Source organism: Idiotropiscis lumnitzeri, chromosome 3, assembly GCF_059441095.1.
Source record: "Idiotropiscis lumnitzeri isolate Australia: NSW breed Sydney's pygmy pipehorse chromosome 3, RoL_Ilum_1.0, whole genome shotgun sequence".
Taxonomy (NCBI): Eukaryota; Metazoa; Chordata; class Actinopteri; order Syngnathiformes; family Syngnathidae; genus Idiotropiscis; species Idiotropiscis lumnitzeri.
The window spans coordinates 30,685,631-30,713,052 of record NC_142393.1 but is presented as its reverse complement, the minus strand read 5'-3'; the positions used below and the strand labels follow the sequence as shown (position 1 = coordinate 30,713,052).

The 27,422-nt window shown below is 42.3% G+C and overlaps 1 protein-coding gene across 5 annotated transcripts in view; it reads left to right on the top strand.

Annotated features, from left to right (window-relative positions):
* Positions 1 to 27,160, top strand: part of dip2ba (DIP2 acetate--CoA ligase B (putative)a) — a 54,717-nt gene extending 27,557 nt beyond the window's left edge. For 4 of the 5 annotated variants that reach the window (XM_088290526.1, XM_088290525.1, XM_088290523.1 and 1 more), the window contains 32 exons: positions 176 to 295; positions 376 to 573; positions 1,547 to 1,638; positions 1,719 to 1,829; positions 3,707 to 3,830; positions 4,065 to 4,174; positions 4,313 to 4,415; positions 5,893 to 5,957; positions 6,035 to 6,128; positions 6,210 to 6,329; positions 6,439 to 6,553; positions 7,846 to 7,985; positions 8,089 to 8,225; positions 8,634 to 8,714; positions 8,800 to 8,927; positions 9,010 to 9,124; positions 9,893 to 10,094; positions 10,166 to 10,278; positions 11,821 to 11,901; positions 13,006 to 13,129; positions 14,920 to 15,041; positions 15,129 to 15,240; positions 15,936 to 16,045; positions 18,258 to 18,388; positions 18,460 to 18,628; positions 20,624 to 20,794; positions 20,884 to 20,945; positions 21,017 to 21,074; positions 21,151 to 21,225; positions 21,614 to 21,788; positions 21,853 to 21,976; positions 25,813 to 27,160. In XM_088290526.1, coding sequence (XP_088146652.1) covers positions 176 to 295; positions 376 to 573; positions 1,547 to 1,638; positions 1,719 to 1,829; positions 3,707 to 3,830; positions 4,065 to 4,174; positions 4,313 to 4,415; positions 5,893 to 5,957; positions 6,035 to 6,128; positions 6,210 to 6,329; positions 6,439 to 6,553; positions 7,846 to 7,985; positions 8,089 to 8,225; positions 8,634 to 8,714; positions 8,800 to 8,927; positions 9,010 to 9,124; positions 9,893 to 10,094; positions 10,166 to 10,278; positions 11,821 to 11,901; positions 13,006 to 13,129; positions 14,920 to 15,041; positions 15,129 to 15,240; positions 15,936 to 16,045; positions 18,258 to 18,388; positions 18,460 to 18,628; positions 20,624 to 20,794; positions 20,884 to 20,945; positions 21,017 to 21,074; positions 21,151 to 21,225; positions 21,614 to 21,788; positions 21,853 to 21,976; positions 25,813 to 26,065 — 3,935 coding nt within the window. In that variant the 3' untranslated portion in view covers positions 26,066 to 27,160. Of the gene's footprint in view, positions 1 to 175; positions 296 to 375; positions 574 to 1,546; positions 1,639 to 1,718; positions 1,830 to 3,706; positions 3,831 to 4,064; positions 4,175 to 4,312; positions 4,416 to 5,892; positions 5,958 to 6,034; positions 6,129 to 6,209; positions 6,330 to 6,438; positions 6,554 to 7,845; positions 7,986 to 8,088; positions 8,226 to 8,633; positions 8,715 to 8,799; positions 8,928 to 9,009; positions 9,125 to 9,892; positions 10,095 to 10,165; positions 10,279 to 11,820; positions 11,902 to 13,005; positions 13,130 to 14,919; positions 15,042 to 15,128; positions 15,241 to 15,935; positions 16,046 to 18,257; positions 18,389 to 18,459; positions 18,637 to 20,623; positions 20,795 to 20,883; positions 20,946 to 21,016; positions 21,075 to 21,150; positions 21,226 to 21,613; positions 21,789 to 21,852; positions 21,977 to 25,812 lie in introns of those variants that run through there. The other variant, XM_088290527.1, reaches the window with a different exon arrangement.
* The last annotated feature ends 262 nt before the right edge of the window (positions 27,161 to 27,422 follow it).

Genomic DNA, 27,422 nt, shown 5'->3' with positions numbered 1-27,422 from the left:
TTTTTCCTCAATTCTCCGACCTGAGTCTGTCCAACTCGCTTTCAAATCTTTCCCGTTGCTGATTCTTACCCTGAATGTGTGAGCGAGTGTGTACTACATGTGTGTTAGAGTTGCTCGTGTGCACAATCAATTGCTTTATTGCTTTGTTTGTTGACGATGGTGGTTATTTATGCAGGTGTGCCCGTCAACAGCAGAGTGTCCACTAAGATTCAACAGTTGCTTAACACGCTCAAACGGCCAAAAAGACCACCACTAAGTGAATTCTTCCTCGATGACTCAGAGGAAATAGTTGAAGGTGAGAAGATAACTTCATTACATTCATTACAACAAAAAAAAAAAAACCATGACTTTGTTGTGAATCTCTGTTTCATTCAGTTCCCCAACCAGACCCCAACACCCCAAAGCCGGAGGGTCGTCAAATCATTCCAGTGAAGGGGGAGCCCCTTGGTGTTGTTAGTAACTGGCCTCCTGCCCTCCAAGCAGCCCTAGCCCGCTGGGGGGCCACCCAGGCCAAGAGCCCCGCCCTCACAGCACTGGACATCACAGGAAAACCACTCTACACGCTCACTTATGGTGAGCAACAATTGTGGCCAATTGTAACTACAGCTGTAGCTCAAAGTAGAGCAACATCATATATTGGGGGAAAAAAATGGGGATGGCGTTTTCAGCGTAATGCACAGTGTTACTTTTTATGTATTTAGCACAAAAATTTCAATTTTGGCTTCACCTGACCATACACATGTTTGGTGTGTCTCCCAGGTTACCTATGGCAAACTTCAAGTCGGTCTTTTTATGGCTTCCTTCTTCCCAATCCTGCTTTAAACTTCTATACAACAGTATCTCGGACATGTCTGCTGATGTCCTTGGTTTTCATGATATTATTTGCATTTCAAACGAACCACTAAGACTATTACAGAGCAGGTGCATTTGTACTGAGACAGATTATGCACAGGTGGACTATTTATCATCAGTCATTTAGGTCAACATTGGAGCATTTAGAAATCCTTAAGGAACTTCTGGAGTGAATTGGCTGAACTCGTACTGAAAGGCCAAATAATACGCCCCACTTTTCTTTTTTTGGTTTATTCTAAAAAAAAAAATAATAATAATAATTGCATGAATTTCATTCCACTTCACAACTGTGTCCCAATTGGTATTGACTATGAAAAAAAAATCCAGTTTTACCAAGTATATTTTTGTGTTTGGATCCTCAAATGTGGTAAAAGGTCAAAAAGTTCAAGGGAGCCAAATACTGCGGCAAGCTACTGTACATGAGCCTGCTTGTGTCACAGCAGTAAAACGGCTGTTCTGATTAATGTAGTGGTGCTAAACGGATGTAAACGGCAGATCTGTATAAATTGCGTCACATGTAAATAGCTGACCAGAATCTGAATGACAAAAAACACCCCCAAAGACAAAATTAGTTTGGTGCATGGAAAAAAAAATGTTTGTACAGTTTGCACGTTGCTTGGCATCATTCAAATCTTCCCTCAGCATCCCCCAACAATACCGTAACTTTTTCACCACTTTGATTTTTTCCTTATAGGCAAACTGTGGAGTCGCAGTCTGAAACTAGCTTACACTCTCCTGAACAAACTGGGCACAAAGACGGAACCTGTGCTATCACCTGGAGATCGAGTATGACCATGTCAATCATTGCCTGCAGTGTGCTCACATGACACCTGTGATATTGAAATGTTTTATCTCTTGTCTCCTAGGTGGCGCTGGTTTACCCAAACAGTGACCCCGGTATGTTCTGGGTTGCATTCTATGGCTGCTTATTGGCTGAGGTCATCCCTGTCCCTATTGAAGTACCACTTTCGAAACAAGTAAGGACAATGCAATCAAACTTTGAAGGTGACACTTTATGCTTTTCGTCAGTGACTTGCTATCATCAAAATACCCCTAAAATCAAGAATTATCGGACACTCTAGACAAGACAAGAGTCAACAGTCAAAGCCTTTTCACTTTGGCAGGCAGCACTTTGAACACTTGTCAATCAGTATGTGATCCATGCATGCGGCATATGCAGCAGACATATCGCCGACTAAGGCCAGTGCTTGACAATGATGGATCGCCGCCCACCCTTGCTGCCATGTTATGGGTGGAGAAACACACTTGAGGGCAGTATACGCAGGCATGTTTTTGGGAACATTAAGACCTTTATAATACTTATCATGCACATCCAAATAAAACTATTACTGTCAAAATGAAAGCACTGGATATTTTCTTGGTTTTGACTTCATAAAGACCGCGAAAGCTGTTCATAGACTAGATAGTTGGTATGATGCCCACGGGATGTGCTTTGCACTGATTAATAGAAAAATTGTGCTTTGGGGCAATCCCTTTATATGCAATTATGAACCTTTTTAGGGGAGTGTTGTTTGCCCTGTTTTTTTTTTGTTATTAGTGATTGGGCACGTGTTAGCCGGGGATTTTACTGAATATCACTATTCAGTAATCGTTCACAAAATGTGTCAACCGTGTGTCCCAATTTTTATACATACAGAGTGTGCTGACATTTTGAGCACCAAAACACTAACTTCTTAGCTGTTTCTTGTTGGGACACCAAAGTAATCATCAGAGCAACCCCCCTCTTCCATCCATCCTGCAGGAATTAAGAATGTTACTATTTTAAAGCTTTTTTTTTTTTTCATTTGTATTTTTACTGATGGGTTTACCTTCAAGCCTTTTAAACATACAATGTAATGATGATCTTGCCAGTAGCTGTAGCACTGCTGTGTTGTCGAGTGAGGAGGTTGCATTATAGATACACTGTAAAGTGGAGATTGGCATGAGTGATGCTTTTCAGCACACCTACTATCAGGCTGTGCTTGGAGATTGAGTGGGAGGAGGACCCAAATGCAGGGAAGTGAGGCAGGAGTAACTTAAAGCTGTATTTTTAATTGACAAAACAAAAAGTAAACAAGGGACTTGGAATAAATCAATATAATATAATAATAAATATCAAAGTATAAAACAACAGGGAGCAACAAAACACAAGGACTTAACTTGAAAAGGCGAGACAGGCAGGAGGGCAACTGATGTCGACCCTGACAGGGACAATGCACTGACAAGAACCGAAAGAAAACAAGGTACGAAATACAAACAAATTCACGAGACAATGGCCAAATGAGCGTGAGCTCTCCATTCAGAATGAATGAGTGCTGGCAGCAAGCTTTGCGTGTCGCTTGGAAAATTACAATTGTATTATTTCATCCAAGCTACATATGAAATTGCAAATATGGTTAAATATTGTTATCAGACACAAAACCGATGCCAAATCTTTTTACTATTGATTATTCCATTGATTTCTTGAGCAATCAGCAGCACCTCTCCTTGAGTCCCGTATCGGTGCCGAAGTAAACCATTTTACAATGTGGGGGAAAAAGTAGCTTTTGGTGCAACTTTTGATCAGCCAGACTCGCCCTTCACCAGCGTGGACAACATAGTAAAAATTAGCATTGCCACACCTGTTTCAATTCAACATTGCCATGGTGGCAAACACATTGTTACTCCCAATGGACAGACGATATCAAAATATAAAAGCACCACACTGCATTTTATTGGCACTTCCTAACTATTATGTCAGAGCTGGTCAGAAATTGTGGACAGGCCTGTAGTGGCCGGCGGCCGCATAATGTTCACGTCTGTTCTATAGATTTGTAATAATCCATTATACTAATGAAATATTCTCTCTCCATAGGATGCAGGCAGCCAGCAGATTGGCTTCCTCTTGGGCAGCTGTGGTGTCAGTCTGGCACTGACCAGCGAAGTGTGTCTCAAAGGGCTGCCCAAGACACCAAATGGAGAGATCATCCAGTTCAAAGGTCAGCCAGCCGAAGCCCCAATCACCAATATATAGCTGGCTCTGCGTTGCTCCGGAGACATAATAGAGATCATCATTAGAAAGACTTTACATTGTTGTGTTGAGATTTGCTTGGGTGGCCTCTTTGCGTGTGTAGTAGGAGTTGAGACTGCAAAGTGACAACTTTGTTTTAGTGTTGCTCATCATGAGAGATCCCTTCTCTTTGTGTAATCTTAAACTTGTTCACCTTCCCCAGGATGGCCAAGAATGAAATGGGTGGTGACAGACACCAAGTACTTGACCAAACCTTCCAAAGACTGGCAGCCACATATTCCCACCGCCAACACGGATACTGCCTACATTGAGGTACTCACTTAAGGCAAATGTATTTTTCTCATCTTGTAGCTTCTGAAACATCACAAATGTGTAGTGAAGTATGGAAAATACGGGTTGACCTCCAGCTCTTGTTGAAAGGTTGTTTGTGTGCATTTCGATTCATTGCAGTACAAAGCCAGTAAGGAAGGGACAGTGATGGGTGTTGCTGTGTCCAAGATCTCCATGCTGACTCATTGTCAAGCCCTGACACAGGCTTGTAACTACTGCGAAGGTCAGTATGCAATAGTATCACAATTAAACATGGCGTCAATTGGAAGAAGTACAGAAAATAATAGCAGTGCCCTAATGTTTCTCTCCCACGCCCTCTACCACCCGCACTGGCATTTTACAGTACAGCCTTATGGGGGCTACATTCCAGATTACAGTAATACCCCGGTTATCGCGGTTAATGGGGACCGAGACCACCCGTGAAAACTGAAAATCCGCGAAGTAGCGGCGCCCCTTCAAAAATGCTTAAAAAAACCTATACAGGTATACAGTATACCCCCCTGTATACAGTACACCATATAGAATACGGGTAGAGAGAGTGAAATTCATGTTATAACAAAAAAAAAACAAATTATTATTAAAACATTATTTTTTTATTCCCCAGCCATTATTTTTGTATTTATTCAATTACTTCTTTTTGTATTTATTTAATTACTTCGACTTTTACCTGCTGGTACGCCGTCCGGTGTGCCCTGTGAAATGAAAGGTGGCATTCTTCATTTATTTATTTATTCATTTATTCATTCATAACTGACAGCCTCGCGCTGCGCTCGTGCCTGGGCGGAAGAGGTGCTCCTCTTCGGCTTAATTGTCACGCACGCCGGACCTGCTCCCCCGAAGCGTGTCTCCGTTCGGTTGAACGCGGTTTCATTTTGCCCCGCTCGTGCCCCGGACGGAAGGTGCTCCTCTTCGGCGTAATTGCCACGCATGCCGGCCGGCCTCCTCCGGAGCTCTCGTACGGTCCCGAACCGCGCGAAACTTCGCCCCCGATCGTGCCCGGGGGAACGTGCTCTTCTTCGTCCACTCTCCTCTTCGCCCACGCTCTTCTTCAGCGCACGCCGGCCGTCTAACCGCTCCAGCGCCCCGTTGTGCCGCTCGGCGAAACTACAATGCCCCCGCGGAGCGGAGCGAATGGAGAGCCCCGATCGTGCCCGGGCAAAAAAGTATTTTTTGAATATTTTTTAGACCCGCGAAGCACTGAACCTGCGAAAGGTGAACCGCGAAGTAGCGGGGTTTCACTGTATTGTATTTTTTTTTTCGTATACTGTCATAAACAAAGTTTAAAAGTTTGCATGTAAGGTGCAGGTATTATTTTTTTCCACTTGGGGTCACCATACTGGATGACTATCTATGACCCAGAATGTGTACCTGTCTTTCAAAGGCAGACCTTACCTGGTTAAGTGAGCCATAAGGGACGTACGTTTGTTCGGTTGTTAGCTGGCTTTAGCATTACTCGCCATGTGTGCAGTGTGACAGTCAATTGAGGGAGTTGATAGGTTGGCTAAGAATGTGCATGTGTATCTGTATTTTATCACTGTTTGTTCAATTAAGTGATTGAGAGAGCACCAGCTGCTGTTTTTGTCACTGCTGTCAATTTACCACATTTCTTGATTAAAATTCATTCTAATTAGTAGTGGCAAGCTGTTTTGAATTGTATGTGTCTCTCCTATTCACTAATTTGTGACTCCTTTTTGTCTCAGGTGAGACTCTGGTCAATGTGTTGGATTGCAAAAAGGACATGGGCTTGTGGCATGGCGTCTTAACGGTAAGTTAATTTGTCCACTATAGTCAATAGACTGGTGACACGTCCCAACATTGACAATGTGTTTGTGGTTTTCACAGAGTGTCATGAATAGAATTCATACCATTACTGTGCCATATTCTGTCATGAAAGCCTGTCCCATGTCCTGGGTGCAGAGGGTGCACATTCACAAAGGTTTGTCTTCATCACTCCTTATTATGATAGTTGTCTGTCTATTGTTTGTCAGTGCGCATTTTATTTCTTGTCATCTCACAGCCCGCGTGGCCTTGGTGAAGTGCCGTGACCTTCACTGGGCAATGATGGCCCACAAAGATCAGAGGGACACTAACCTGTCCTCCATACGAATGCTTATAGTAGCGGATGGAGCAAACCCATGTGAGCTAAATCAGTTTGTTTTTTGTTTTTTTATCATTATGTGGACCTTTTTTTGGTTTAGTGTTATTTACCCTTGTCCTCATTTTTAAATTTTTTTTTGTGCAATTAGGGTCTGTGTCGTCATGCGATGCCTTCCTGAATGTGTTCCAATCTCACGGTCTAAAGCCAGAGGTTATCTGTCCATGTGCCACCTCGCCCGAAGCCTTGACGGTGGCCATTCGCAGGTACAATAAGTCCATAGATTGTGTCCAGTCAAATCTTGCCTTGCGTGTTTTCCCTGGTCGATTTAAGCACTTTTCCGATTGTGTGCAGTCGAGTCTTTCGTAGGTCAAAAGCGCCCTTGGGAAGGTTACATCTTATTTTGCTCTTTAAGTTTGAATGTAGTTATATGTGTATATGCCACACTTGCTTTAATTAGTGCTGCCTCAGTTGGCGGCTTTTTAAATTTTCTTAATTTTTAATAGCCACAAAATGACAAAATTGAACAGCTGTGGCTGAGCTTCATATTACACTTTGTAACATTTCAGGTTCGATTGCTTGCGTGAATACACTAGATGCAGAAAAAATCCACATTGCATGTTTGCCGGGATACCTGAAAAAAAAAAGAAATTTAAGCAATACATTTTTAAACCCGGGCGTACAGCACCCATTTTTTCTAATACAAAAGGAGAACAATTGTTACCTTGCGGGTCGGGTGAGTCACTAAGGAGGATATTTGGCGACAAGTTGTCAACCAAAACAAAATCACATAATAACCATGTCTGCATGGAAATGGAGCCAATCCATTTTTTTTTACTGCAAATAAGAACCTTGTGCGATCTAAACATACAAACAACAATGGCGTTAAACGTGAAGCATTGTAGAGTTGGCATTTTAACACCAGCTTGATACCCAAAGCCAAAACATGCTCCTTACTTGACCGTCCCTCAGCACCATGCAGTTAGATTTGAGATTTCGTTGAAAGAACGCCAAACAAAACCTGTAAATAGATGAAGCCTTCTCTTACAATTGGGGAACATAAATGTTACGCTAGTAAAGTCTGTTATTGTACAATGTAAGAGCAGGCAAATAATAATAATACGGTTCACTCACCATAGCTACACTTCAACGAGCCATCGGTGTCTGTATTCCAATAATTCTGCGCACTGTTGGACATCTTAATCTGGTGATAAAACTTCACTTCGTGCCACTGTTGGGGCATGGGGAATCTGAGTGTGTTGCAAGGTTTTTTTTTATGAATAAATGCAACATTGCAAATTTATAGCTTCCCACTAGTTGTTGTTCCAGATCACCCGTTTTGTGTGTTACGGATCTGGCATCAGACATAGAGAAGCTCAGCATCCAAATTGGGGGCACCATAGCCTAGCGGGCGGCAATATAAAACCGGCAGGCTTATAAAGTACTGGGGGAAACCCTGCGAGTTGAGATTATTCAACGCCATGAGAAGGAAATGACTTGGACGTGGCTGTCAAGCCTGTAGATCACACAATCACTTCTCTCCCTGCCTCCACTGCAGACCTGGCGCGCGAGGAGCTCCTCTGCCAGCCAGAGCCATCCTCTCCATGGGCGGGCTCAGCCACGGCGTGATCAGAGTGAACACAGAGGACAAGAATTCAGCTCTCACTGTTCAAGACGTCGGCCACATCATGCCTGGAGGTTCGTTGCTGGCCACAGCCGCAAATGCTAACCACTGTCAGCATTGTAACACAAAACGTTGATATGCCCCAAGTTGATGTTCTGACCATAATGTGTATTTCAGCTCTGATGTGCACCGTGAAACCAGATGGCTCACCTCAGTTGTGCAAAACGGACGAGATTGGAGAGATTGTGATCAGCTCCCGAGCGGGGGGCACCATGTACTACGGTCTTCCTGGCGTCACCAAGAACACTTTTGAGGTCTGTCAAAGCCCAAGTTGAAGCGATATGTATAAAAGTGAAACTAAGCACATTTATTTGAAAACACACACCTTTGTAAACATAAATGATCACAACTACACATGTAAAGTGCACTTCAGAGTACATGGGAAAATAAAATTGAGTAAAATTGATTTCACTAAACAAATAAGGCTGGCTACAAATTGTTCCTCTTAAGTCAAGTTTGATAAAGTTGCGACCTGTTTTTATGTCATTGAAAGCACAATTTAATTTCAACTCGTTGGCAGTCGTGTTCACCTGAGGAACAGTGATACAAAATGCTTCTCATCTCAGATAAATGTATTGTACCTGTACAGTTTCATGGACAATTGGCCGGTGCTGCGTTGGCTACAGTGTCGTCTACAGCAATCTAATGTTTTGCCACTTCAGGTGATCCCTGTCAACCAGACTGGAGCGCCTTTAGGAGAAGTTCCCTTTACCCGAACTGGTTTGCTTGGATTTGTCGGCCCAGTAAGTCCCATGCACCCAGAAATATAGTGCTGACATTCCGTATACGTTTAGTAGATGCTGAGGTGCTCCTCTGTTCTTTCCGCAGGGCAGCCTGGTATTTGTTGTGGGCAAGATTGAGGGGTTGCTGATGGTGAGCCGGCGACGCCATAACGCTGACGACTTGGTGGCCACTGCTCTTGCCGTGGAGCCTGTCAAAACGGTTTACAGGGGGAGGTGAGACACTACCTGCTTGCTAATATGAAATGTGTAATACTTTATAATGTGTGTGTGTTTTCATCCCTCTCACTCTTTCTAGGATCGCCGTGTTTTCAGTGACTGTTTTTTATGATGAGAGGATTGTGATCGTGGCAGAGCAGCGGCCTGATGCCAGTGAGGAGGACAGCTTCCAATGGATGAGTCGAGTTCTGCAGGTATGCAAAACCTCAGAATTTGGGTGATCAAGAATTTAAGTAAAATATAAGCCCCAAAATTCAAATTATTAGGAGAGTGACTTGACATCATGTTATGTATGACACAAGCTGTCAGTGTACTAGACTTCATTTTCTTCAGCATCAGCAAAGGAACTCTTGCCTTTTCTCTTTGTCTTTTTGTGACATTTTTTCTGAAATGATGGTGCGAGAAGAAGAATGGCCACAAAAAAATGTGTGTAATGTAAGCAGACTCGTATCCTTAGCAGTAGGCGTAGGAATACAAAGATATTTCTTTCACTGAAGTGCTATTACTGGTTATTAAAAGGTACGTTTCTCCTTCCTTTTGATGTTCCGTAGCCATTGGCTTTATTCAACTGGATTGAGCTGTTCCTTTTTTTTAACGTTGTGAATGGTGTCATGCATTTAGTTGTGAAGTGTCCCAGGAAGGAGCATTGTGTGCAGGATAGTAGCTTCTTGCACTCATTATGATTTAGCCACTGACTTCGCGAGCTGCCATATGATGGCTTCTCCATGAGTGTTTTATTTCTAGTCTTGCGTCCTTGGTGGCTGGCTTTGCTTAATATGTGTGTGTGTGACAATTAATGATTTAAATGAAAGGGAGACATTTATTGAGTTTCATCACTCCTCCCCATTCAGCATTATAGCTAAGAGAGTGTTTACACAATGTTTGTTTTTATTATTATTATTTTTTTATTTTTTTTTGTGTATAAACACTGCAGTATGTCATGACGCACATTCTCCTCACAGGCCATCGACAGTATTCACCAAGTGGGTTTATACTGCCTTGCGCTGGTGCCTGCCAACACCCTTCCAAAGACGCCCCTAGGTGGCATCCACATCTGTGAAACCAAGCAGAACTTCCTGGAGGGAAACCTGCACCCTTGCAACATCCTCATGTGCCCACACACCTGCGTCACCAACATGCCCAAACCACGGCAGAAACAGCCTGGTGAGTTTGTTGAATTAATCCATGCGAATCCTCTATGAAGTGGTTATGCTTAAAACGTTTGATCTGTGCAGTGGACGTTGGTCCAGCGTCAATGCTGGTGGGAAACCTAGTGGCAGGAAAACGTATTGCCCAGGCTACAGGCAGAGAACTGGGCGTGGTGGAGGACCAAGATCAGATTCGAAAGGTAATACAGCACACTACATTGAGTAACTAAACTGCACCTCTACACAAAATATCCTAAAGGGAGTGCACATAAGTCGAACAGTCATGAGGACAACAAACAAAATCAGAATCCAAATGCCCTTTATTGTCATTATACTCCGTGTACAACAAGATTGGAACAAGGGTACTCGTTACATACCTACAATTTAGCAAGCTAGCACACATTTATTAGGTTTGTAGAACGTAATGAACTTTTAAATTAGAGTCACTGTCACTGTAGGTCACTGTCAAGGAAAAATGTATCAATAAAGGATAAGGACTGAAAAACAACCCTTATTTGTGTGCACCCCGTTCCATATATGATTCAGCAGTTTGTTGGGGACCTTATCATGTTGATGTCTCACCTTCCAACTCTTGTCATTCAACTTTTATTCTCACTTGGGGTTGGCATTTAGCTGTGTTTGTGGCCCACAGTGATGGTAAGATTCTAGTCTGGCTTCTGCCAGCTATGCTTCTGATGCTTGTCAGTCAAAACGTGCTTATAGCAGTCGTAAAGTCCTCCAAGCCGCAGGATAAGTGGTACAGATCAGCCAGCAGGGGTCCACACGCATTCGCTGACAAAACTGGACAGTATATATCCAATCATAGGTAATACAATGGTGTTTATATACTGCTCGCTCATTATCAGCTGTCCCAAGTGTAGCATTCAGTGATTCATGTTCAGAAAAAGCAAACGTGTATTACCACTACATTGTTATCGCCAGTTTTGGTGTGCACCTCTGCTCGTTGTGACACTTTGTGTGGCATGGCTTTGACGAGTGGTCTAGCAACTCTGTCTTGCATGACCCCGGCCACCACCAAGGGACACGTTACCCTCCTCGCTCCGTGCCCTCCCCTCCATGTTTTAAAGTTTCTTGCAATGGCAGCAAAGAGACCAGAGATCTGAAATAAGTCTTTTCTCTCCTCAGAGTGACATGTACGTCATACAATTGCAGATAGATAAAGTGGCGGTAAATATAGTACACGCTTACTTATGTTTCACTTAAGGGACAAAGCAAACATTACTTGAAAAACTGTGTTGAATTGTCATGAATAGGCAAGCACTTTTAAATTGTCATTCGAGTGAATAACAATTTGTTTTTGTAGTGACTAGATTTGAAAATGACAAAGAAAATATGCCTTATGACTCGTCTATTTAAACATAGAATCACATTAGTACTCTTTGTGGTGATCAGAATGTGCCAAAATCCAGGACATGTGCCGGGTTGTGGATGGTGACTTGGACCGTGCACGTCCTTTTTGGAGCCATGAACATTTTGCAAAGCCTACTGCTGTATACTATATGGCTTGTTAGCAGGTGCAGATGGTCCCAGCATGACCTGGCGAAATAACCTCCTCTGCACACCGCTACCCTCCTGTTGTGTGTGTGAGCGCCTCTTAGCGAGCATTCACAAACAACCGCTGCTAGTCACTGTCATGTTTATGGGGTTGTTTTTATTTTATGCGTCTGTTTTTGAGATACAAATAATCCATCAGTATAAAAGTCTATTCCTCTCCCTTTCAGCACCAGTTCTTATCTGACGCACTGCAATCGAGAGCCCAGACCGACCCGGACCATATTCTCTATGTGCTGCTGAATGCAAAGGTAGAGTAAACAAGTACACAACATCCTAGTCATGTCTGTAAAAAAAATTGTACCGATGATGAATGAATTGGAACTGTGATTGTTAGTGTTGCACAAGTATCTTTTTTTTTTTGTAGGGCTGTAATGGAAAGCATTACTGCCTCAGTTGATCAGAATTTTGGAAGTGCCTTTTGAAGATGGCTGAAATAAAATTTTTGAACTAAAGGTTTTGTGAAAATGTGCAAATTAAAAGGCCTTTTAATTGTTTATCATTTCATTTGTAATGTGTTGCTTTGATATTTTTTTCTTGTTGGACAACAAATGTGTCATACTTTAAAATACTGCAGTTGTTTTGATAAAAGTAGCTTGAGCATATTGCAGAAGTAGTGTAACAATTCTTAGACAAATTGTTCTAAACACAACATGTGTCAGACATTTTCCCAGGACTGGCATCACAAAAGATGTAGTTGAAACCCAAACAAAAATTTACAAGTTTCCCCCTTTTATTGTGGCCCAAGCGATCAACAGCACAAAAAGATTCTACAACACTTACTTTGTTCAGTGTGCCTGAAGAGTCGAGAGTTGAGGCAGGACAACGCTTGGCTGCTTCAACATGACACCTGCTCACAATACCCTGTGCATCTGACACTTCCTGGCTGAGATTCACGACAATTTGGCACGCCCCCAGGTCTCCAGTTCAACAAGCTGAAGCAGACAAGAGCAAGAATGCACACATGAACCCCAACTGGTTATATTTCAGACATTAAGTTTCGCTAAAGTTTTGCTAAGTCTCAAGCTCACAGGGAGGCATGGACACCCCCCTCCAGACCCCCAATGATCAATGATCCTTTCACATCAAGATGGTTGTGATGCCAGAGCTGTAAAGGATCCCGATGAATCCTTCCAGTAGTGCCTAAAGATGAGGCTGATAATGCTGGGAATGTGTGATAGAAACAAGAGGCAACACTTTGCAGGGGAAATCCTTTAGTTTGGATTGAAATCTGGACGCCAGTCCTGGAACCTTTCTGACACACCTCGAAAATGGACAAAACAGTAGTATCATAATATTTCAAATACAGTATAATGGCACATAGCGTTTGATTTCTACTTCTGTTTTGGCTGCAGGGGGTGGCGGTGTGCACGGCCACCTGTGCGCAGCTGCACAAGCGGGCCGAGAAAATCACAGCCACACTAATGGAGCGAGGAGGCCTCAACACCGGCGACAATGTGGTGCTGCTTTATCCCCCAGGTGAACATGTGCATCAAATTAAATGTTAACAGACCATTGTCAGAGCAGGAACAGTGAAGCAGTTGCTCCTTCAATAGAATTAGAATTAGAAATCCCATTATTGTCATTGTACTCAAGTGTGCAACGAGATTAGAGTACAGTCTGAGTTTAAGATCTAAGGATACAACATGCCGCATGTACTAGAAAAACAAAAAAGCTTCTTTCAACATTCCTTTGTTAATCTAGTGCCACTTTATTTTCTATTGATCGCATTTGTAACAAGACAAAATAATTAATAATAAGCTTGTTATCATGCACTAATGAACCAATGAGCCTGGGTCTTTAATATTGCGGCAATTTTGAGTCAAGCAGGAAATGGTCAGAGGCACTTCATCATGCTTGATGATGAGGCTCTTTATTCAATAGCAGCGCTCCCACGCATCCTGGAAAATGAGAAAACAAGTCAAATGGCCTGGAAAAAGCTTCAGTTGTACTGGATTTTTTTTTTCCTGAGGTTTTTCTCCCTCTCTCTGTCTCCGCTGTTGAGTGACAAGAGAGCTGTGGTGGGTGTGTCATCACTTTTGGCTTTACAGCCCGAGATGAAATACATCTCTGGTTTCAGTAAAGCCGCACCAACCTTGATGACGGCTTTGAGATAGCGACTGGTAAAAGCAAGTCTTACTGGGCCAAGTTGCTCCATTGTCCGACAGCAGAAACAGAAAATGTTTGAACGACACAAACTTTTTTCGGTTCAGCTCAGCTGTATTGAAATACTGTGCATGTGCACGGAAAGAAGAGCTCTTACTCTTGCATGCAGTTTTGGCTCGTTTCTAGCACCTGCACAAGTCAACCTAGCTGTGACAATGCTATGGGTGCTAGCATGGGCTTTGGCCTTGCTCCAACCCATTAGCACCTCATGGCTCCATCAGCTGTATTTAATTGTCTTGATTTACTTAGCAAAGACTGTCACTTAGATGTTCGCATCTAAGTGAAATCTTAAGTGTTGTGACTTTTGCAAATGAGTCATCTTTTGGGGTGAACAATGCCTTTGCTGCTGTGAGAGAGCTATTTTTATTTTGAGTCAATTTTGTATGTTATTTGGTAACATTGGTAACATTGAAGCAATCTGGTTAAATTTACCAGACGTAAGGTACAATTGAAGTAAAAAACACTTCTGCGTCATTCCATGCCAAATCACCCAAAAAATCTGACAATTGTAACCAAGTTGATTTGGATTTAATCACAAAACTTGCAAGAGCAAGGCTAGATTCACATGACATAAAAGAAAGCTGACATCCTCGCTGGAAGGAAGCTTGATGTGTCACTGAGTAACTCAAGCGTAAATACTGTAAGACATCAGGCCTATATGACATAATCAAGGAACGAAGCATAAAAAGGACCATAGCAATTGACACATCAAGGAAGAAACAATCACCACAGTTAGCTCCTTATTTCTGTCAATGTGTCTGTCTGTCTAACTGAGGCCAATTGTGATGTCACGATTCAGCAATTTAACATACCATACAATACAATACAATGCAACTTTATTTATATAGCGCATTTCACAACAGCTGAAGCTGTAACAAAGCACTGTATAACATAAAATAACAATAATGCAACAACAAATACAGTGTATGCAGTCAATTAAAACACAGTTTTGATATAGAGATGCGCAATGTGTCTCCTTTTAAGTGATTAAGTAGCTGCAGGGGGTGGTGGTGTGCCATTGAGAATATTATGATATATATTATGTTAATAGTTTTTAGTCTGTGCATTTTAGTAATCAAGGTGCCCGTTTGTTGTGCATGCAGGCATTGACCTGATAGCTGCCTTCTATGGTTGCCTCTATGCTGGTGTCATCCCTGTGACTGTGAGGCCGCCCCACCCACAGAATCTGGCTGCCACTCTCCCCACTGTCCGCATGATCATTGACGTGAGTGTGTGCCACCTTGATCTCGAAACATATTTGATCAGAGGTTATTACGAAAGTGCGTGCGTGTGTAATGGATTTGTGTTTCAGGTGAGCAAAGCAGCCTGCATCCTTACCACTCAGCCTCTTATGAGGATCCTCAGGTCCCGGGAAGCTGCCACAAGCGTCAATATCAAAACGTGGCCCACTATCATCGACACAGGTGGGCCATTTGCAAGTCTTTGCAGGAAAACTGGCGAAAAGAAAAAGGTTCATTTTCAGTTAACCGACTAATTGGGGGTGTCCTTTGAAATACTTGAAATTAAAATTTTTTTTTTTTGTGGCCTAAAAACACCCAATACAGTACACAATTTTATATTTTTACTATCTTCATAGTCTAAAAATGCCCAGAACAGTACCAATTTATTGAAAAATAAATATTTAAAAAAAAGCTTGAAAGTGTTTTAAAACGTTGCCCTTTTGATGCTTGGGGGAAAATAATGCATTTGTTCGCATGAACCAAATTGTTGGCGCTTATTTTTCTCACCTTTGTTATGATTAGTTGCTATAGATAAGGGCTTTATTAAATCTTGTGTATTATAACAAAAATAGAACACTGAACAGAGAAACACACACAACTGGCGCCTGAGTTAAAACTACTATAGATAGGAGCAGGAAGATACGACCCGTTCCTTTTGAGCTGCATCCTAATGGCAAAGCTAAGCCATTGTCCATGCATTCCATTACCTGCGATGGAAAATTTGCAAATGCCAACTTGACCGCAATGTGCAAGCAAAGCGATGTTTTAAGAGGACTGGACACTCCTTCTCTGTCTGTTGGTTCCAGGTCCATTAAATTGAGGTTCGATTGTATTTAAAAAATAAATTGACATATTTTGTTTGTTTGCTCCCCTCTTAGATGATCTACCGAGAAAGCGGCCACCGCAGCTCTATAAGCCCCCAACAGCCGAGTTGTTGGCTTACCTGGACTTCAGTGTGTCTACCACAGGCATGTTAACTGGAGTAAAGGTAATAATTTGCTCCCCTTGAATTAAAATACATTTTATACTGTAGATAAGCAAAATTAACTAACCCCCCCCCCCCCCCACACATATATATATATATATATATATATATATATATATATATATATATATATATATATATATATATATATATACAGTGAACCCCCGGTTATCGCGGTTAATGGGGACCGAGACCACCCGCAAAATCTGAAAATCCGCGAAGTAGCGTCGCACCTTCAAAAAAACAAAAAAAAACACAGTGTATATATATACTTCGCACCTATATATATATATATATATATATATATATATATATATATATATATATATATATATATATATATATATATATATATATACTGGTAGAGAGAAGGAGAGTGAAATTCATGTTATAACAAAAAAAACAAATTATTATTAAAACTTCTTATTTTTTTATTCCCCAGCCATTATTTTTGTATTTATTCAATTACTTCTTTTTGTATTTATTTAATTACTTCGACTTTTACCTGCTGGTACGCCGTCCGGTGTGCCCTGTGAATGTTATGATCCTCCAGCAGAACTGGAGGATTGAACAGGACTCTCCAAACGCAGACGCGGGAAAAAATGTGGTGATACAAAGATAGTGTAGCGACTTTGTAAATAGTTCAAGGGTTCTGTGTTTTCCTCTTTTCTGTGGAGGCTGTGAAGGCAGCAGGGGAGTGAACGTTATGTTGTTGTCGTTGTGTTGCTCTCTCTCTGATCGGCGTGGTTGCGGCCAACAGCAGCCGTTTTTGGCTTAATAATAAAAGCGTTCGCTGATGGACAAATTGGCCTGATTTATTATACAACGTTACAATATTTATTATAATCACAATATAGTCAGTGTAATCAGCGCGTCTCGCAGCAGCTGATGGCATGGCGCGAGACGATCGCTGGAGGAACGCCCAGCAGCTGAAAAAACAAAAACACACGCGGCATGACAGGCACGGATCATGACAGTGAAATGAATGGTGGCATTCTTCATTTATTTATTTATTCATTCATAACTGACAGCCTCGCTCTCCGCCGTTGCCCGGGCGGAAGGTGCTCCTATTCGGCTTAACTACCACGCACGCCGGCCGGTCTCCTTCGGAGCTCACGCACGGTCCCGAACGAAGCCAAATGTCGCCGCGCGAGTGCCCGGGCGGAAGTTGTTTATCTTCGGCTTGACAGCCACACACGCCGGCCGGTCTCCTTCGGAGCTCACGCACGGTGTCCGATCGTGTCCGTCGCCACCAATCGTGTCCGGGGGAACCTGCTCTTCTTCGGCCACTCTCTTCTTCGTCCACTCTCCTCTTCGGCGCACGCCGGCCGTCTAACCGCTTCAGCGCCCCCTTGTGCCGCTCGGCGAAACTACAATGCTCCCGAATATTTTTTAGACCCGCGAAGCACTGAACCCGCGAAAGGTGAACCGCGAAGTAGCGGGGGTTCACTGTATATATATATGTATATATGTATATGTGTGTATATATATATATATGTATATATGTATATATATATATATATATATATATATATATATATATTAGTGCTGTCAAGTGATTAGTTTTTTTAACTAATTAATCACAAAGAATTTCATTGTGAATCATGATTAATCACATTTTTCAACTACCATTTTTTGCAAACAGATATTTACTTGAATAATATCTTGGAATTGATGCAAAATCACCACATATGAAGTATATTTAATTCAAAGACTGTTCTAATAGCTTTCTTGGATTCTTGAATACGATCTAAATGGAGACATCTTTGCAGACACTTATTTTCTAAACATTTCTCAAAACCGCCCAAAAGCGCCACACTCCAGCAGTGTTGGTTTGCAAGGCCCCGTGGTAACTTAAACACAGTGTTTTGTTCTGAGACGTGCTAAAGGCAGCTAATATGGCACAATATTTGCAAAGTATGCACATTATTTTTGAAGTAAATCAAACTGAGTTAACAGAGTTAAAATATTTAACTGAGTTAAAAATTTTTGGATTTATCACCTGAGTTAATGCTTTAATGTTGACAGCCCTAATATATATATAATATATATCTGTATGTGTATATATATACACACACCACATGCCCAAACTACAAGGTGGCACTGTATGTCACTAAACTGCCTAATATTGTTGGTATGTAATATCTCACACTCAACGTTGTTTTTGTCGATGTTGAGCGGTATTTGAAGAAGTTCTGTCCTATTTTGTTATCAGATGTCTCATGCTGCAGTCAGCACTCTGTGTCGTTCCATCAAGCTGCAGTGTGAACTCTACTCATCACGCCAAATAGCCATCTGCCTGGACCCGTACTGCGGCCTCGGCTTTGTCCTGTGGTGCCTCTCCAGGTATATAAAAAGGTGCACGGATGATAACAAGCAGTGTGATTGTTGCAAAAGTGACTGTTTGCTGTGTCCAGTGTTTACTCAGGTCACCAGTCAATCCTCATCCCTCCCCTGGAGCTGGAGAGCTCGCTTCCGCTGTGGCTGAGCACACTCAGTCAGTACAAGATCCGAGACACCTTCTGCTCCTACTCTGTCATGGAGCTCTGTACCAAAGGCCTCGGGACACAGACGGAGCTGCTGAAGGTTGGAATGTAAAACACTTAAAAGTTCTCCATTGTCTTTTCTGTCTTTGTGAAACACATTTAATCAACACAAAAGAATCCTGTCTGGATAGAATCACCCATTTTATGTCATTTTATCTTGTTTGCTTTTATGCATCCAATCTAGCTCTTGTTGTTGTGCTTAGGTAAGATTTATTGTTCTTGTTCTTACACCTTTTGTTAGGCATTCACGTGCCTGAAAGCTCTCCAATTCTTGCAAGCACGTATCTCCCAGTAAAAATAGGGTTAGTACTCACCATAATCTTTCAGGAACGCTCACAAAAATAAGATGTTAACAACAGTCTCACTATGGGTGGATGTAAAGATTCATCGAAAATTGATTTAATATCGACATAAAATGCCTAAAATATGCATCAATATAAAAAAATTAATAAATAAAAGAATTGATTTGCTACGCTATGTTAAACACAGCCTCTCTCTCTCGTCTCTGCTGGAAACATACTGCATACGCACAATTCCTATTTCCAATGTAAACATCCCTTTCATAGCAGCAATGCTGTGATAAACCTGCAAAAGGAAGCTTTGCTGATGCCCGATTTAATTTACAGACGTGTCTGAAAGCTATCTGTAGTTAGCACAAACAGGCTACATTTGATGGCACATCGCACACAATGTCCTGTTGTGGTATGCTAACACGTCGTCGTCCACAGCGTCTACTGTGGATTGTTGGGCATTAGTCAGCCAACTCACGTGTATTAAAAAGCAAAACAAAATTTTTATACACCTGTGATTGATAATGGATAGATGACGTGGAAACAGTAAGAGCACGTTTTAAGTCGCAACCACTTACCACGTGTTGCATTTATGAAATCGGAAATCTCACTACCCAACCGAAACAATGACGCATTTGCCACAAGCCATTAACGGCAGCACCCAACAATAAAACAACACCTACCTAGGTCGTTAGAATATACTAACAGTGCTTAAAAAAAGAATTAAATAAATATTGTACCTAAATGGTTTATGCGTATTGATGTGGTAAGTTTTTCAAATGCATCTCTCTCGCTCTCTCTCTTTCTCTCTCTCTCTGGCCCACCGATGCCGTGTTGTAATAATAAAAATAGAGATAACTAAACGAACATCTGCCGTCGTATCCTTGGAAGATAATCTTTCATGTTTTTTTTTCAGGCACATGCCACATTTTGAATGGGTAGATTATATAATGCATACTAGTGTATTCAGGTTAAATAAAAACACAATTATAAATCACAGGCCATTTCCTCAATTTAATTCAGATGATTTCAGTCCCTTCTACGTAAAAAAATGCATTGGTGCCCAAGAAAAGTGAAATGTTATCAAGGATTTCTCTTAGTATTTATACATAGTTTCATAGTGATAATGCTACTCATCATAGTTTAATTTTTGTTTGCATTTAAAATGCACCAAACTGTTACACGTTTGCGCTAAACATCAATGTGTATTGTGTTTTCTGGATGGTTGCTGCACCACACGAGCGCACAGACAAGCATAGCAGCAATTAAAAAAATAAAAATATTGAATCAAATTGTAATTGACAGCCAAAAATCGAATCGAATTGAGGCTTGAGTAAATTGTTACATCCCTAAGTCTGACCCATCAACACGATAGTGGGTCAACATCATCATTCTCTTCCACTTATCCAAGGTTGGGCCGCAGAGGCATCAGTTTAAGCAGGGAAGCCCAGACTTAGGTGAGGGTGGCAACGTAGATCAACCAGTAAATCGATAGCTTGTGCAGGTTGTCTGAAAGTTATGGCCCATCTGTTAATCAGCAAGAAGAAAGCAAAACAGTTTTGTTGAACCACTTTTGTGGTCAAAATATTTGACATAAACACCATCATTGACAATTTGATAATGGCTGTTGCGATAAATGTGGTTGTCTACCACTGTGCATATTTTGTCCATGTTTCACTGGTATCGTAGAAATAATTTGTTTCTCTCTATGACAACACTGCAATTGTGTGCGTGTGTGTTTGCAGGCGCGTGGTGTGAATTTGTCATGCGTGCGCAGCTGTGTGGTGATAGCTGAGGAGCGGCCCCGACTTGCCCTCACGCAATCTTTCTCCAAGCTTTTCAAAGATGTCGGCCTGTCGTCACGAGCCGTCAGTACCGCTTTCGGCTCCAGAGTCAACCTGGCCATCTGTATGCAGGTGCGAATTTTGACATTTCAATTTATTCCTTTCTTGAAGGTTTGTGTACCTAATGGCTGTCTTCGTGTTTCTTTCGCATTGTCTTGCAGGGCACGGCTGGACCAGACCCCTCCACCGTCTACGTTGACATGAAGTCGTTACGTCATGACAGGTATTGCTCAACACGACTATGGTGACATTTTTGAGGTGATAGTGTTGTGAAAACACGTCTGTGTCACTAAGGGTGAGGCTGGTGGAACGGGGAGCCCCACAGAGTCTTCCGCTCATGGAGTCTGGCACTGTGAGTGATCATTATTGACAGATTGTCACCATGCCGCAGACCCTGCAGTTAAACGCTGATTGTGTTCTGCTTGAAGATCCTACCGGGGGTCCGAGTCATCATCGTCAACCCTGAGACCCGAGGACCACTGGGAGACTCCCACCTTGGAGAAGTAAGTGGATCGAGATGATCCCAAGAACTTAGCATTTGCTCAACTGGTTTCATTTGATGAAAAAAAATTATAATAATTAATTAGATGTTTATAGAGGTTTATTGCCCCAAATCATTTGTCTCATTCTCATTGTTTGAGATACGGCTTTTCAAGTGTTTCTTTGGATTGTTTTATATTTAGCGTCTGGAATTAGATTTTTTTTTCAAATACAAATTTACTATAATTTTGACCTAACTAGTGCGTTTGCTTCATTGTGATTACACGTCTTAGTGTGTGCGCTTTTGCGGTGGTGTGGTTTTGTTGGACAAAAAGTGATACGATTTGATTGACTTTGTGAGTCAAATCTAAGTCACTCTGTGTGTGTACGTGTGTTTACATGTTTGTGTAGATCTGGGTGAACAGTCCTCACAGTGCGAGTGGCTACTACACCATCTACGGTGAAGAGAGCCTGCAGGCGGACCACTTCAACACCAGACTCAGCTTTGGTGATCCCAACACGCTGTGGGCCAGAACAGGCTACTTGGGCTTCATCAAGAGAACTGAGCTCCTGGATGCTAGTGGAGGTAACTTGTTGTTTTTAAATAAGGAGTGTGAAACTGTTAATGACCTTTTGGTTTCCTGCTGCAGATCGCCACGATGCCTTATTTGTAGTTGGCTCCCTGGATGAGACGCTGGAACTAAGAGGCTTACGTTACCACCCCATCGACATTGAGACGTCCGTGTCTCGAGCGCACCGCAGCATCGCAGAGAGGTGAGCTGACAAACATGCTCGACATGTTTATGTGTTACAGTTGAATCCGTATGCGTAACACTATAGAATTGAAGTATGATGTTTTGAGTCCAATGTAGTGATGGCCGTGAAGAAGACAACAATACAGGTTCATGTCAAATTTTAATGTGTAAAAATATTAGATGTTACAAAAATTTAAAATCACAAACAATACCTTAAAGGAGACATGTATTTCTTTTCTCGCAATTTAATTTTTTTCCTAGGTGTCTTCAAAATGGATATCTGATATTCTCCCGTCAAAATAGGAAAGTATAGAAATTACAGTACGCTTAATAGCCAGTTGTAACATCCATCCATTATGTGATCCGCTTTCAGCCTCACGAGAGTCGCAAGCGTGCTGGAGCCGATCCCAGCCATCTTTGGGCAGTAAGCGGGTACACTTTCTGGTTAATAGGGCTCGTTTTAATAGAGTGGTACTGTCTGTCCCACAAGTAGTACAGGCTCATTATTGAGTATGGCTTTGATTACCTTGAGGACCAAGGGCGAATTTCAGGCATTGCAACTTGGTGCGTGGCTACTTGTTGTCAAGCAGCTAAAAATCTGTTCTACCCAGCAAGAGCTCAACAGAACTAACCCTTATGGATGATGATGATGTAGCTTTGTATGTCATCAAAACTTGCGAGAGGATCTTCCCGTTTAAGAATATCTTTTGCCCGCTGCATAGCCCTCTCAGCCTGGCCATTACTTTGATCATAATGTAGATGAGATGTTAAATGGATGAAGTCATTTCTTTGCAGAACTGACTGAACTCCTCTTAATCTAATTGTGGTCCATTATCGTTCACTAACACGTCTGGAATGTACTTGCAAATATAGCTTTTAGCTTTCCAATGACTTGCTTACTTGTGATCAGCGGCACATTTACAATCTCAACGTACCTAGATTAGTAATCTGATACTACCAGATATTCGCACAGATCTATGCGTACCTTCTTCCACGGCCTAGATGGTAACTCACTTGTCATTAAAGGCTCTTTCTCTGAGTGCTTCAGTTTTCGCTGCAAATGTTACATTGCATGACATTAGTCCTGATGTCCTGTGACATTCTCGGCCACCATCCTCACAGATTGGCTCTTTCTCTACATTTTACCGACCCCGCGTGCCCATCGTGAATTTTACCTATGATCTTAATCCTAATTGAGCAGGGAATAACGGTACGATTTCCGCTAGTGACGAACCCCTCCACCAAGGACAGCTCACCTCCTAATCTTTAATTGATCCAGATATTTGTTTTTCATACTCAGGCCATCCTAACTGAATAAACTCCATCACTAGCTGAAGTTGGGAGTCCTTGGCTGTGTGGTTCCTTATTTCTTTTTCATTCTTTGTGTGGTTGCTGCGAGATGACTCAAGATGGAGTCAATGTGTGCAGTCACATCATTACTGTACATGTCGTCTCCTTCACCTTGAATAAGACCTTTGTAAAGAGCATCTGCCACTGCTAATGTCTCCTGCATTAAATCACATCAATGTCATAAGAAGCCTTTGCCACGTATAGGAACACTGTCCAAGTCTTTCCTGTTCATTAGTGGTACTAAGACCTTGTGATCAGTGAGAAGTTTGAAATGGTCCAGTCCAAACAAGTATTTATCAATATGTTCTCATGCCCAAACACTGGAGAGACATTCTTTCTCTAATTGCACGTATCTTGCTTTAGAACCTCTGAGTGTCCTAGAAGTCTATCCACACGTTTCCAATCCTAGCTTTCTGCTTAAGCAGGAGTGTGCCCAACTGTCCCTTTTAGCCGTTTATACCACAACTGACTTATAGTGGATAAGTATGGGAGGAACTTGACCATTCCCAGGAACCGTTTGTGCTCTGACACGTCTGGAGGTTGTGGAAAGTATTTTATGCCAGCTTTTTTTTTGGAGCAGGTCTGACACCATTCTCATCAAAAATGTGTCCTAGAATGCAAATCTGCCGCTGTTTGAAATTTGCACTTTGCTTTGTTTAATTTGAGGCCTGCTGCCTCAATGACCTTTAGCACCTGATCCTGGCATTTGTCATGGATTTCCTCAGTTTCCACGTGAAGGATATCATCCAGACTTCCGTTCCTTCTAAACCCTGTAGGGTCTCTGCCATTTTCCTATAAAAAAATTCAGGTGCACCTGTTATCCTCAATGGGAGTCTTCGGAAGGCATACCTCCCAAAGGGTGTAATGAAGGTGGAGAGTTTGCGGCTTTCTTCATGCAAGAGAATCTGATAGGACCCACTTGCAGCATCCAATGATGTGAACGATTTCCTCGCCAGCACAGAATTTTTGCGTTTTATACCTCTATTCAATCTTTTTAAATCTACACAACATTGAACCTCTTTCTTGTTTGGCATTATGACCGGAACCATGACAGCACACCACTCTGTAGGCTGTGTTACCTTCTCTATGAGGCCTTCTGTTTTGAGTCGGTGCAACTCCTTCTTCACTAATGGTTCTAGTGGCAGTTGTACTCGTTTAGCACTGTGGACTGCAAGCGATTGGGCATCGTCATTTAGGATGATTTTCAAAGGTTATCTCTTTAATAGACCAGATGTTCCCATAACTGCTTTCACCTTCTCTACTCTCTGGACAAGACCTATTACCGCACCCTCTGGTCGACTGAGCAAACTACCGCAGTTACCTTTTATTGCATATACAGGAAAAGTGTATTCTCTCCCCCAGTATGCTGTGTTGGCTGTGAACCACGCCCTACATCTGAGCTTCCCACTTGGACCTATTTAGGGTCTCTCCGCTATACTCAATTTATGGGCTGTAGAGACCTTTTTGAAGGTATTCTCATTCATCCCAGTCACATCGGCACCTGTACCTATTTTAAAGAGAAGTGCTGTCTTTTCAATTTCAAGTGTATCAGTGAATTTATCTGAGTTAGCCTTTTCGCCGACTTCACCCAAAAACTGGAACTGTCCCAGGCTCTCATTGACATCATTAACTGAATTAGTGTGACACAGCCGTGGCCAAAACAAACCGTGATTTAAGGTTGTGTGTTAAATAATTACATCTTGGCCAATTACTTGATTGTTGTAAATTGCTCAATTGAGCATTGCTTGTAAATGTCAAGAAAAATGCTTTTAAATGTATCATATGTACTTCTTCATTAAGCTCGTAAAGCTTTGGCTGCCAGGATGGCCGAGTGGTCTACGGCGCCGCGTTCGGGACCCAGTCTCCCCAGGAGGCCTGGGTTCGAATCTCGAATTTCCCCATTGTGGGACTAATAAAGGGAATATTATTATTATTATTATTATTATTAAATTAAAGGTTATAATAGAAGTGCAGTGAACTTAATCTAGAAGTAATTCGTACTTATGTGCCACTAACATCATCTGTTTGACGAATTTGGCTGTTTATTCAATTGGCCCAAACTTATTTTTTATACTTTAACAAATCATGTTCTTTGTGGGCCTGATACGGCCCGCGGGCCATACATTTGATACCCCTGATTTAAACTCTTCAGGTGGACCAAACTTCAACATTGTAGTCGTAATTTCGTAACGTCGAACAAATGATTATTTTACTTTATTATTTTTCAAGCAACATGGTACTTTTCAATACGGGGTACTTTGACGATGTTGAGAATTTGTCCAGGTATCTTTGATTAAACACAAAGCACCCACAAACGGTCCATTTTGTGGCTCACCCATCAGCTACCAGATTCGGGACGCTACTCCAGTATTTATCCTTTTGGTAAACATGCAAATTATTCGTCCTTTTGGAGACTTATTCTTCCTGAAAATGTGGGTGGAATTTAATGTGTGCTTAGATACCAATTACTCCTTGACATCAAAATTGCATGTGTGTTCTCTCCAGCGCCGTGTTTACGTGGACCAATCTACTGGTGGTGGTGGCCGAGCTGAGTGGCTCCGAGCAGGAGGCTTTGGACCTGGTTCCCCTTGTCACCAACGTGGTTCTTGAGGAGCACCACCTCATCGTGGGCGTAGTGGTCATCGTGGACCCTGGCGTGATCCCCATCAACTCCCGAGGGGAGAAGCAGCGGATGCACCTGCGCGACTCCTTCCTGGCCGACCAGCTCGACCCCATCTATGTGGCCTACAACATGTGATCTGAGGGAGAAGAAATTTACGAGCAATCAAAGCGGGCTTCCTTCATCTCCTTCATTGCTCATCTTTTCAGGCTCATCTTTTTAATTACTTGTATTCGCCCCAGCCGTTCATTGCTTTCCAAGTAAACAATCCATCCAGACTTTTATTTTTTGTTCTTATTCCCCTCACACCCTCATAATGGACCCTGACTTCTCAGTAGCGGGAGGCATGCCGACTGGAACTACCGAGAAGAGGTGGAACTTTCCTCCTCCCCCTTGCACTTTAAGTCCTCGCACCTCGGAGTCCACTTCCTGTCTGGCTGGCCTCAAAGGGAACACGCTCTTCCTTCCACATTCGCTGCTGTCCCAGGGGCAAACCTCGTCTTCAGTATTAAACCACGTCGCCAGCAGGGGGTGTCCTAGTATGTGCACGATGGCAGCGCATGTTACAAAACTTCCTGAAAATGCACTTGAATGACAGTCGGGAGGGTTAAGATGAGAGCTAATTGTTTTGTGACCATTTAGCTGCTCTTTTTCATGTTGAATTGTCTTCTCCTGCAGCCAGCTGGCAATAGTGACACAATATTGAATTAATAAGTGAGCAGAGTTTTCTTTTGACAGCACAAATTGGGGAATTTCTGCACAAACCTTGCACAAAAAAAGCCTTTTGAAGGACAGCCCGCTGCATGTTAAGGCCCCGTCCACATCCACACGGATATTTACGAAAATATATGCTGTTAAAGGAGACGTATTTTGCAATTCCCCCAATTCTTAGCAATTCCCAGGTGTCTAAATAACATTCCAGTGACATGCTTTCGTCAAACTACGCCAAGCATGAAGAATAACATCACAATTTATCCTCCTTATTTTGCCTCGTTGAAATTAACCTGTTTCTCAAGGTGAAGTCCTGTCTCATGTCAGTGAGCCACTGTTGTCGCTGCCCCCTTAACTGCTGGGTCAATCCAGTAGAGCCTTTGTTACCAGGGGTGGAGTTTGTGAACTGGGACTACGTTTACATGCAGTCAATATTTGAGTAAAGGTCATTCGGAATAACCATTTGACATGGCTTGAGCGGACAGAGTTACCCCCAACATTTAAATAAAACGATTGAAATGGCGACGCACAGACGAATAAGCGGAGATGACGTATAATTACGTCATCTCCGCTTATTCTTCCGCTTCCTTCCTTCCTTTCTTCTTCCTTGCTCCAAAAGTTTGGTGTTGTACTTAGGCCAAATCCCAGTAGGCACACTACACCCTACGGTCTTCATTGAAGTGTAATGTGCAAGTAGTGTTCGAAAGCGCTGGTTACAAGCACACAAAGATTGCAGAATTGGGACAGTGCACGAGGCGTCATCGACTTACCACCCCCCGCGTCA